This window comes from Stigmatopora nigra, chromosome 16 (assembly GCF_051989575.1).
Source record: "Stigmatopora nigra isolate UIUO_SnigA chromosome 16, RoL_Snig_1.1, whole genome shotgun sequence".
NCBI classification, from domain to species: domain Eukaryota; kingdom Metazoa; phylum Chordata; class Actinopteri; order Syngnathiformes; family Syngnathidae; genus Stigmatopora; species Stigmatopora nigra.
Genome location: NC_135523.1, coordinates 5453444 through 5465012, shown reverse-complemented (window position 1 = coordinate 5465012; position 11569 = coordinate 5453444). Strand labels below are relative to the sequence as shown.

The window sequence follows — 11569 nt, the reverse complement described above, 5'->3', positions numbered from 1 at the left end:
TGGATGGATAAATGTGTGTGTATATGTTGACACTTTAAGACTTGTTGACATTTGCCTCTTGTAATAGGAACAATGTCAATCACATTTTAACTCAAAAACACATGAAATGATTTACCATAAATCGAACCTTGATTTATAATTATTAATTGTCTTATTTTGAAAAAGGAACATGTATTTCCTGTTATTGAACTAGCTCTACAAACATGGCTCTCCTTCATTATTAGATTACGGATTTTAATGGCACTTAAAGAAATGGATCTGCAATATTATACAAAAATTAAGAGGCATCGGGCCAAGTACAAAGCCGTAAAGGGAGTTTCGACGCATTCCTTGGCTTGTTTTGCGAGGTGTATCTTCTTGTAACCGTGTTTACACCTAACTAGCTAGCCCCTGTGTGGGCCAATATAAGCTAACAAGATGGACCTTGGAACTATGTTGTACAACAATTTAAAAGATGTTACTTGGAGTACCACAGCTTTGCCATTAGATCAGTTTGTCAGTGCTTATAGGTTGCCTCAAATCGCCAGGCTGGACAATGGTGAGTCACATTTTAGACGCCCCAAACTATTCAAAGCTAACTTATCTTCCACTTGCTACTAACTACGAGTTGTTTCTGCCTTTCCAAACCGGCTACACGTGTTGTTTAAAGATTTAACTTGTCTGTTTGATTTATAATGATTGTAGTACGTTTTGCCCCCCAAATAAGGCGTTATTGATGTATCATAATGCACACAATGTGGATCTCAATATTGACTGTTGATGACAGCTGCAGACTTGCAACATTGACTTGGCGCACATTTTATTTGCCCAGACATGGCAAATATTCCCAAAATCTAAAGAAATGACAAAGTGCCCAACTATGACTTTCATTAGAACATTGTAATATCGCAATCGCAATGATTAAACCTTAGCTATTGTTAGATTATCTACATCAATTCATCATTTATCTCCAAATGATGCAATACAGTACCTATTTTGAAATCAAGTGATTGTTTTACATTCCTCAAACTTCTTGAGAAATACTTTTCCAACTCAATTTAAGTAGGAAGTCTAAAGAACAGGCAGATTTGCATGCCACATGACTAGTTTTGACTGCGATTGGTATTGTTGTTGGCCTGGATCGGCTCCCGCACCCCCACATGTTATTCTATATTCTTGAACAACGTGTCAATCACTTATTTGTTTTCCCTATTTCAGGCCAGCTGGTCGAAGGGCTTCGAGACAATGACTACCTCCTGATTCATTCCTGTCGTCAATGGACAACTATAACTGCGCACAGTCTTGAGGAAGGACACTATGTGATTGGACCTAAAATAGAAATCCCTGTTCACTACGAAGGTAACATTTCATTCCTTGTGGGTGGAATAAAAACTCTTGTTTACAAGTGTAAATTGATTTTTTTTTCTTCTCCCACTACAGGTCAGTTTAAGCTGCTGGAACAGGACCGAGATGTCAAAGAACCGGTGCAATACTTTAACAGTGTAGAAGAGGTAGCCAAAGCATTTCCTGAAAGGGTTTACGTCATGGAGGAAATCACCTTCAATGTTAAGGTATGGCTCATATTTTTTACGGGGTATCTGATTGTTCTCAATTGCTTCAGAAATGATTTGATTGATTGAAGAGTTAGATACTATTGATATTGACTGATGACACTCACTGAGTGTAGAAAAGAAACAGACAAAACTGAATTAACTCACACAATCAAACAGTGACAATGCTGAAATGATCATTTTTGGCTGATATAACCAAGCAAAAGCGAAAAAAAACTTGGAAAAAAAGAAATTGTAATTCTTAGACTCTAGAAATTGTAATTCTTAGACTCTGTCATCTCTGATAGGTGGCTTCAGGGGAATGCAACGAAGACACTGAAGTTTACAATATAACACTAAGCACTGGCGATGAGCTGACATTAATGGGTCAAGCTGAGATTCTTTACGCCAAAACCTCCAAAGAAAAATCCCGCTTGAACAACATTTTTAGGAAGATTGGTAAACTGAACTCCATTGGTAAGATGGGTCGAGGCAAGATGCCCTGCTTGATCTGCATGAACCACCGCACCAATGAGAGCATTAGCTTACCCTTCCAGTGTAAAGGACGCTTCAGCACGTGTAGTCCGCTGGAGCTTCAAATGCAGGACGGCGAGCACACCATCCGGAACATAGTGGAGAAAACGCGTTTGCCAGTTAACGTAACAGTCCCCAGCGGTCCTCCACGCAATCAGCACGACCTCCACCTCATCCGTGAGGGTCACCGCTACAAGCTGGTCAACATTCAGACCAAGACGGTTGTCGTGTGTTGCGTCCTGAGAAGCAACAAGATCATCCCCATCCATTTTCCTTTCCACGTTGCTCTGCCTCGATTCATCGTCCCAGAGCAACTGCTCCAAGGCGAGTTGTGGCTGGAGACCATGGTCCATCGTTGGTTTGCCTTCTGTCAGGAGCAGTTCGATATCGACGACTACTCCCGTGCCGTCCGAGACGTGCGGACGGACTGGAATGATGAAGGCAAGAGCCCGAAGAAGCTGAGCAGCGGGAACGGCATCTGCTGCGCTGGAGGTACAACCAACGGGTGTCCCAACAGCATGCAGATCCCCAGTTCTTTAACGTTCGTTCGAGACGAACTCACGCAATCCTTCCATCGACGCTCCATGTGCGTTTACGGTAGCAACCTGCACGGTAACAGCGAGGTGAACTTGCAGGGATGCCCCAGTCTCTGCGCCGATTGGGCTCTCCTGCCATCCGACAGCATTCCGACAGACTCGCCGCAAAACGAAAACTTTTCCGTAGAAATGTTAGAGTGCCCCAATAAGCAGGCCCCCCTCACCAAATCCGATGTTCCCTACGAGGAGTTGTGGTTGGACCACCTGAGAAGCCAGATGCCAATGTCTTCAACTGAGTGTGTCGAAGGTCTCAACAATGGTTGCGCTACTACGTTGACAACCTCCACGCCATCCTGCCCAGTTTCGTGTCCTCTCGGAATAGCTAGCGCCCCTGACGTATCTCTCATGCCACCACCAGTACCGCCCAAATCGGAAGCTGTGAGTTTTACCTCTATAACTAATCTGTCAAAACATTATAGGCTCAGTATACTGCCAGTTTTCTTAAGCTGCGCTGTCCCTTTCCAGGTCAAAGAAGAATGCCGCTTGCTGAACGCCCCGCCGATTCCGCCACGTAGTTTGAAACAGATGCCGCCAGTACCGATGTTGTCCAAGCCTCGGCAGCAAGAGACACGCTCGCCAAGTCCAACGCTCTCTTACTACTCATCTGGCCTCCACAGCATGTAAGAAGTCTTGGTCTGATAATGAAAACATGTTGGGTTTGGGGCAAAATTTAGGGTTAGAAATCATATCCTTCACAGATGAACTGAATTTGAGTATTTCTAAACAATGTGATGAACTTCTCTTGTTTCCTTCCCGATCAGTAGCGGCACTTGCGAACAAGAGGCTTCTGATCTGCCAGAGAAAAGCAGTGTTTGCTACCCGTGCAAGTGGCCCCGTCCCGCCAGCGGCGCTATGCTAAGTTCGCCGTCCCATGGGATGTCCTCCAGGTTGTCTTGGCCCAACAACTTCAGCGGCGGAGATGGTATCGCTTTGGACGACTTTGGGCCCGCCGGTTCCCGCAGTTACTATAGTTACCCAAGAAATAGGTCCGTGAACAACCCCAAAACTTGCAGCCTGGTCGACTTTGACGGCCGAGAGTGCGCGTCCGGTGGCGTGACTCTCAGGTTGCGCGATGAGTCTCTGACCTGCACCAAATCTTGTAGCTACAATTCAGATATGTACAAACAGATTGACCAAGGCGTAACCAAGCAGAGCCTTTCTTGCCCCATCTTGCCGCCCAGAACAGCAAAGTCAACCAGCTTAAAGAAGAGTTTAGAATCCGCATCTGGATCGGGTACTGACGGTCAACGGGACTCTTCGACTCCCTGCGTCGTTTCAAAGCAGGAAGACTTAACGCCAGATCCGAGCTCAGTCTCGAACTCGGAAACTCTTGGCTTGACTGTGGGGTCTCTCTCCACCCAATGGCAGCCCCCGCCCTGTTTGGCCGGACTTTCGATAGAAGAAGTGTCCAAATCGTTACGATTTATCGGCCTGCCCGACGACATCGCGTCGCTCTTTATATCGGAGAAGATCGATGGGAACCTGTTACTGCAGCTCACTGAAGAGATTCTCTCCGAGGACTTCAAACTGAGCAAACTGCAAGTGAAGAAACTGATGCAGTTCATCAATGGATGGAGACCCAAGATATGATGATGGAGGAAGACTTTTGGGTAAACTTAATATGCTATTCAACCTTCAGCCATAATGGAACCCCAGTTACCACATTGTGGGTGGCTGGGGGGGATTTTTCCATCTTATTACCATTTAAATCTGTGATGGCTTTTGGAACCGGATGAAATCATTTAGCACTTTTTGGGCGTTTTTTTGCGTTATCCCCATAAGTAAACAAAGCAAACTGATACAGGGATCAAGGATATCTGCTAACCAAACCAAATGAGATGGAATTGCTTTGTTTTGGTAGATTTTTGGAGTTAACTAGGTACAATTCATTGATCCCACGGTTCCATGTTTTTACCATCCTAACCAATTTTATATCCCAAGTATATTATTAGTTTTATTTTGCTGTAGTACTATATCCACTGTTAATTTCCAACCACTTTTAACCCACTTCTTAGGCTTTCTCCAATCCTAATCACCATCATTTGCATTTTTCAGATCATATTCAAATCATGTTTACTTGAAGCAGATGGCATCCCCCAGTCAAGGTTTGTGGGGAAAACTGACACCTAGAATTTAATATTTTCCCAAATTTTCAGTGCAAGTCGATTCGGATAATGCTAACATACAATGCCAAACAACAAACAGGCCAAGCGAAATGATCATTAATATTAAGGTCATACAAAACAACACGTAAAACTATTATGAAATCTGATTTGTGATGCCCCACCAGATGCATGATGTTTTTTTTTTATATTGCTAGTTTTGCCCTTTGTCCTATGCATACAATTCTATTTTTTTTCACTTCTCGTGATCCTTGAAACCTAATTTTGAGAGCATTTTTGTTTTTCCAACTGTCATAAATAAGCTAACCAAGAGTAGTAATTTCAAATCCAGATGGCTTTTAATCAAGTTAAGCAGGTTTTCGCCCACACTGCCATCTTATTGTGCCTTTTTATTCTAGTAACTCACGCCTTACTTGGACTACCACAAGAAAAGTATGGCTCTTGCACTTTTATTGCCGTTACAGTTCAATTAAGAACGTCTAAGTAAAGCTAGATAATCCGAAGACAGAATGCACTTCAAGTTTTTTTTTTCTTCTACCAATTAAAACGATACATGATTGTCCTTGTTTTTAATGTTCTATAATGAACAGTCTCAACACTTATTAATATTATTATAATTTTTTTACAAGCTTTTTAGGATGGGGAACTTGACCATTAATTCAAACAACTATTAAAAACTCAAAGAATTACTTTATTTTTCTGTAATCGTGACTTTATATTTCACGAATGCCTTTAAATCATAATCTTGTAATGGGATTTTCTGTCAAATGTATTAATGTTTTTTTTTTTTTTTTTTAAATTCCATTTTCTGTGTGGTCATCGCATTCCTCCTGTTTTTTTTCCCTGCATGCAACGGTGCTGCTCTGATGAAATAAGGATTGCTATTGGTTCAATTAAGAGTTATTTTATTAATAGAAATTATACTATGCAGCTTTGTACTAATAACCCCATAATGTATGAAGGTGCCTCATGAACATCTACAGAATATTGGTTATTTGTTTCCCCTCAAGTGTTACATGCCTTTTGACTTTTCTAATATGCAGATGTATTTTTGATTACTAATGCAAAATATTTTTAATCTAAAAAGCTTGTTTTTTTTGTTTGTTTGTTGTAATACTGGTTTTATTTCCATTGTATGTAACTTGGTTCGAATTATGGGTTCTGCAGCAACACATTTGTAAAATAAGGAGAAATTTTAGTAAGCTGCTTGAGTCACGTGAAGGTATTAAGGATAAATAATAAACCAGGTAACTTCCTTTGTTTCCCTCAGTGTCCCTATTCTTATAATAATTCAGGTCCTTATGATGGATGTTGAGGATATTAATACATTTTCCAATGTCTTCTCTACGTACAAAGTCATTACTTGAAGGAAAAACCAAAACAATTAAAAATTGGCTCCATCATTTTGAAATATGTATTACAGTCATTTTTATGAAAAAACTTAATATAAATAGTCATTATTAATATATAGGCTCCAGCACCCCCCGTGACCCTAGTAAGGATAAAGTGGTTCAGAAAATGAATTAATGAATAAATGAACACTACTATAGTTCATTCATTCAAAGAGGGATGCTACAGTTACTATGGCAACCCTCTGAGTTTAAGGATGCGTTAGATAGCATTCTACGTCATCTTCATAACATAGATAAACATAATTAGGAGGACAAATCAAATGGTGGAGCACGGTAAGCAAGCTCCCCTCTTTTCCACATTCAACATGGCGAAACAATTGGGCGTGGTTACGCCTATTGCTGACGCAAGTGCGTAAATTACGCACATGCGCTGTGGTTTGCTCTTTTGGAATGGCGTTTTCTCTGCCGATGGACGACGACTAGCACCGCGAGGTAAGGCGTCAAGCAATTTACTGCCCTAAGTGCATTTTTATCACGTTATCAGGATATATTTTTAGGAATTAATGTAGCTGAAACGCCAACAAATCTGTTAGTTTAATGCCAGGTTGAACACAACGTCTGCAATTTACGTTTGAGCTGCTTTTCCCCTCGGGACTAGCTAGCTAGCTTAGCATTAGCGTCACTTCGAAGCTTGCCATTTGATTTAAAAAGTATGTATCCCCGTTTTTTTTCTCCATTATTGATTTGTGTAGTCGTGTGTCTTTTGAAATTATTCAAACAAAGCCGAGGTACCAACGGACCGTTTAATGGGTAAAGGCTCACTTAGAAATGACATCTGAAATGTTTGTTTTTCCTGATGTGTTTTATGTAGTGATAGTTTTCACGGTGATTGCTAAACTACTGTTTCCAATTTGTAATGCTTCGGTTTTCACAACAACAGAAAAACATTTATAGAATAATTGTTAAGCTAAGGTTCTCCTAGCTTTAATCACCTTGTCTGGAAAGGGGAAAATAGTATGCAGCACTCATTAATTTATTTCCATACTATAGCTTGAAAGGGGTCTCTTTACTGCATTAATTGTTGGGCAGTTTCCAAATAGCTTAAATCAAGATAAATCTAGTTCCAAAAAACATCTATCTAATCCTAGCTGTTGTCTCTGTCTATATGATAACATTTGCTTCTTCTTTTTTTTTTATTGCACAATGATTCAGCTCTTCCTTCGTGCCCACAACAGTCACACTTGAGGAAACTGGGCCACATCAAGGTAAAACTATTTTAAAAAAAAAAAATACACCTGTCTCTCTCTATATATATGATAACTTTTGCTTTTTTTTTTTTTTTAACTCAACAGGCCTGTGTCCAAGTGATCTTCCTTGCAAGTTTCCTCATCTCTGCACTTAAAAAATAAAAGCTTAAGACAATATAATCCTGTGTAACATTTCACTGAGTTGTTATCCCCAGCTTGAAGGTACATTATTTTAGTCAAACATTTAATGTTTTAAAAAAAACTTCCTAAGTCAAACTCAGTGTATTTTATCCATTCATTTTCTAAGTGTTATCCTAAGTCATATTCCACCAAGTGGAATCTATTCATCTACCCAAGTTAAATTCTACCAAGGGTTTTTTCATTCATTTTCTATTCTAAGTCAAATTTCTCTAAGTGTTTTTTATCCATTTTCTTTTCCCAAAGTTATATTCGTTATTGTTTTCTTTCGGTATTTTCTATACTAAGCAAAATTGTACTAAGTGTTTTTTATTGATTTTCATTCCAGTGTTTTCTAGCCCAAGCAAAATTATACTAAGTATTTTCTAATCCATTTTCTTTTCCCAAAGTTATATTCATTTTTGTTTTCTTTCAGTATTTTCTATACTAAGCAAACTTTTACTAATTGTTTTTTTATCCATTTTAATTCCAATATTTTTTATACTAAGTGTTTTCTAGCCCAAGCCAAATTATACTAAGTATTTTCTAATCCATTTTTGTGTTTTCTTTCAGGATTTTTTTATACTAAGTTTTTTAGCCATTGTGTTTTCTATACTAAGCAAAATTTTACTGTTTTTTTATCCATTTTAATTCCAGTATTTTTTTTACTGTTTTCTAGCCCAAGCCAAATTTTATTAAGTATTTACTAATCCATTTTTGTGTTTTCTTTCAGGATTTTTTTATATTAAGTGTATTTTAGCCAGTGTTTTCTTTCATTATTTTTTTTACCAAGTGTTTACTAGCTATGTTTTTTGCTCAGTTATTTATAAGCATGTTTTATTTTTTATTCAAGTTAAGATTATTTTCATGTTTTTCTGCTTTTTAAAGTTTTACTTTATGTATCAATCAACACTTGTAATGTCAACTTCTAAATGTTTTCCTGATAATAAAAACTTTAACTTTTCCCACTTGTTGCATTCTTTTGCTAGGTAAATGAAGAATAGAACATAGATATACACTTGAAAACTTTTATTTTTCCACAAAAAAAGCAGCTTTCGAGATAGGTTCTGGTGGGCCCTCCAGCATTTTTAAAAAGAGCAGTGCGATCGTCCAAAGTTAAATGGACGAAAAATCCCTCCAGCGTCCTGAAACACAGAAAAAATTAAAAGGGTCCAATACACATAGTCACACAATTAAAAAAGAAATCAGTACCTAGTCTAAGTCAATAAAATTTTAACCAAAAAAAATTAAGGTTTCTTACCCAAAAATTGGGGCTTTCGAGATAGGTTCTGGTGGGCCCTCCAGCATTTTAAAAAGTTCAGTGCGTTCATCCAAAATTAAATGGATGAAAAATCTGTCCAGCATCTTGAAATTCTGAAAAACAAATACAAAAATTAAAAAGGCCCCATACACCAAAAATAACAGTTAAAAAAGAAACCAGACCCTAGTCTAGGTCAATAAAAATTTGATCAAAAAGAGTTAAGTTGAATCTTCTATCACAGTAGCCATAAAAAAAGAGATATTAGACATACCGCTTGTTCTTCAACTGGTGCAGAAGTAGAGACTCCAAGATAAGGGTCTTTGTAGCAGAAATCTCCAACTTTAGTTTATTTTCCATTTCTTCCACACATCAAAATCAAATGATCATGAACAAGCTCCCTGAAAGCTTGCCCAGTAATTGATCATTTGATTCACAATGTGGTGGAAGATATGGAAAACATACAACAGGTTGGAGACCAGTGAGGGAATGTTGGTGCCAAAGACTGCAAACTTGGGTGGATCCTAAAGAGATGAGATACAAAAGGAATAAGTTCAGTTCACAAGACATGAAATACAATAAATAACCAGAAACACCTTTACTTTTTAGTCTACATCAATTTTGGTGGCTTTAAAAATCTACAAAACACCAAAATGTGATGTGTAATTGCTCTTAAAGCATTTGGATGCACAAATTACCCTGTCAAGAGTTTTAAATCCATTAATTTTTATGAATTAAATATTTCAAAAAGTTAGCATTGCTTACATTTGTCTTCAAACACTAATGGAAGGCCATAATGTTATATGAAATTGCTATTTTAAACCATTTGAATGCACAAATTACCCTCAGACAATAATTTTAAATCTATTACTTTATGACTTAAATATTCCAAAAAGTCATTATCACTTCTATTTTTCCTCTTCTTACACTAATGGGAAAACGTGTTATTTTAACATATGTTTAAACTAGAATCAAAAATGACCCATGCACTTGTTAAATAAATGTCTCTCACTTAGGTTTTGTCAAAACTCAAATGATAGGTTTAAGCCCCGAGGTCTTCCTTTAAGGAAATGAAGGGCGGAAATAAGTACATATTCTTGTTCGGGTGGTTAGTCAATTTTCGTGTAACTTATCCCTTAAACCTCCACAGGAGGGCACTGATGCACGGGTTCTGGCTATTAAAAATACGCACACTACCAAGCCATCGGGTTGTTTGTTAGTCAATTTTCGTGTACAGGTTATCCCTTACACCTCCACAGGAGGGCACTAATGCACTCGGGTTCTGGCTATTAAAAAATACACAGCCATTTAAGTACGTTTTCATTCAAAATTGGAACGTGTCAATTGAAAAATCAAGCTAGTTTAGGAAAGCCGCGAATACTGAACGCTGATATTTAAATATTACACGGATCGAGAAAGCAAACTATTTAAAATTTAAAAATCTCACTTCGCTGACAAGCTGCTCCTTTTCGGTGGTTTTGGCCACATTCTCGAAGTTTCCCAGCAGTCCGTCATCGTTGAGGATCTGAAACACACAATAGAATGATCTCTTATTAAATATTAAGAGCTATCAGGTACCGCGATGTAGTCAAATTGTTAGCAAACATTTTGATGTCTGCATGCACGTTTGGCCACATCAGACCAACGAAGCATGCTTCCATCAAAACGAACGCTTAAAATAAGAATCGGTGCTTCGAGATGACCAAATAACAACGTATCGAATACTCAGCATCGTCCTGGAAGCACGTTGTCAGGTCTTTCTTCGGGAAATCGTCACTTCTGAGCTGCCGTGCAGACCACTGCCGTACTGACTACTGCCTCATTCTCCATTTTAAATAATGGCAGCGGCTAATTGGACGCTGACCTCGGTCACGCCCATTGAAAATAGAACACAAAAATATAGTTTTCACAATTACGTGACTAATATGGAGCACACGTCGGAATCAATCTAACCCTCAATAACTATTTTATGGCTCTAAAGGTATCAATAATAGCCTCATACATTTGATTTAGGAACGCTCAAAAGTGTTTGCCCGCTAAGTCTAAGCATTACGGTAATTTCATTCAAGGCGGAAGTGACGCAGGCGTTGTGACTTCCACGTGTCGGAGCGCGTTTAAACACTGTAAAAAATGCTCCCAACAGTTAAAAACAGCACCCCCTCACGACTTACATCATCAAAATTATGAGGTTTCACTGCGTCAATATGAAAAAAGATGAACTTTACAAAAAATGGCTTCAGGAAATTCACAAACATAAAAATATTTATGGACCAATAAAACATTTACTATACTTACACATTAAAAAAAGCCGCACTAAGCTTTTTTAAAGAAAAAAGCCTTATTATACTTAGTCTTTTTAAAGTACTACTATACTGAGTCGATTTTTAAAAGAAAAATGCCTTACTATACACTGTTATTATTTTAAAAGGAAAAAAAACTTATTATACAGGGCGGCACGATGGAGCAAGAGGTTAGCACGTCAGCCTCAAAGCTCTGGGGTCCTGGGTTCAAATCCAGGTTGGACCCGTTGTGTGGAGTTTGCATGTTCTTCCTGGGGCCTGCGTGGGTTTCCTCCCACATTCCAAAGACATGCATGGTAGGCTGATTGGACACCCTAACTTGCCCCTAGGTATGATTGTGAGTGTGCATGGTTATCAGAGACAGCTGGGATTTGCTCCAGCACCCCTGCAACCCTAGTGAGGAAAAAGTGGTTCTAAAATGAGGTGAGATGAACCTTACTATACATAGTCATT

General features: G+C 38.6%; 1 protein-coding gene and 2 long non-coding RNA genes across 6 annotated transcripts; 2 read left to right on the top strand and 1 right to left on the bottom strand.

Annotated features, from left to right (window-relative positions):
- Positions 1-185: 185 nt before the first annotated feature.
- garem (GRB2 associated, regulator of MAPK1) lies at positions 186-6038 on the top strand. Of its 3 annotated transcripts, XM_077736385.1 has the most exons (7): positions 186-538; positions 1198-1338; positions 1420-1550; positions 1838-3037; positions 3125-3279; positions 3421-4269; positions 4715-6038. In XM_077736385.1, exons 1-6 carry the CDS (start codon positions 418-420, stop codon positions 4247-4249), a joined length of 2577 nt encoding a protein of 858 aa, XP_077592511.1. In that variant the 5' UTR covers positions 186-417; the 3' UTR covers positions 4250-4269; positions 4715-6038. The 3 variants fall into 3 exon arrangements, with proteins under 3 accessions (XP_077592511.1, XP_077592512.1, XP_077592510.1); XM_077736386.1 differs by having other exon boundaries at positions 3424-6038; XM_077736384.1 differs by having other exon boundaries at positions 3421-6038.
- Positions 6039-6545: 507 nt separating this feature from the next.
- Positions 6546-7561, top strand: LOC144209748 (uncharacterized). Its single transcript, XR_013329225.1, has 3 exons — positions 6546-6626; positions 7347-7399; positions 7487-7561. It is a non-coding gene; the product is annotated as an uncharacterized LOC144209748 (long non-coding RNA).
- A 1011-nt stretch (positions 7562-8572) lies between these two features.
- LOC144209662 (uncharacterized) lies at positions 8573-10848 on the bottom strand. 2 transcript variants are annotated; one of them, XR_013329187.1, is made up of 6 exons: positions 10542-10848; positions 10264-10341; positions 9282-9340; positions 9091-9178; positions 8820-8932; positions 8573-8703 (listed from the first exon to the last, which is right to left on the bottom strand). It is a non-coding gene; the product is annotated as an uncharacterized LOC144209662 (long non-coding RNA). The 2 variants fall into 2 exon arrangements; XR_013329186.1 differs by having other exon boundaries at positions 9091-9340.
- Between the last annotated feature and the right edge of the window lie 721 nt (positions 10849-11569).

Bases quoted from the DNA above. Each gene is read 5' to 3' on its own strand.
- garem (XM_077736385.1), top strand. From the start codon at position 418: ATGGACCTTGGAACTATGTTGTACAACAATTTAAAAGATGTTACTTGG. The intron at 539-1,197 runs GTGAGTCACATT...TCCCTATTTCAG, and splicing joins AATCGCCAGGCTGGACAATG to GCCAGCTGGTCGAAGGGCTT. The intron at 3,280-3,420 runs GTAAGAAGTCTT...CTTCCCGATCAG, and splicing joins TCATCTGGCCTCCACAGCAT to TAGCGGCACTTGCGAACAAG.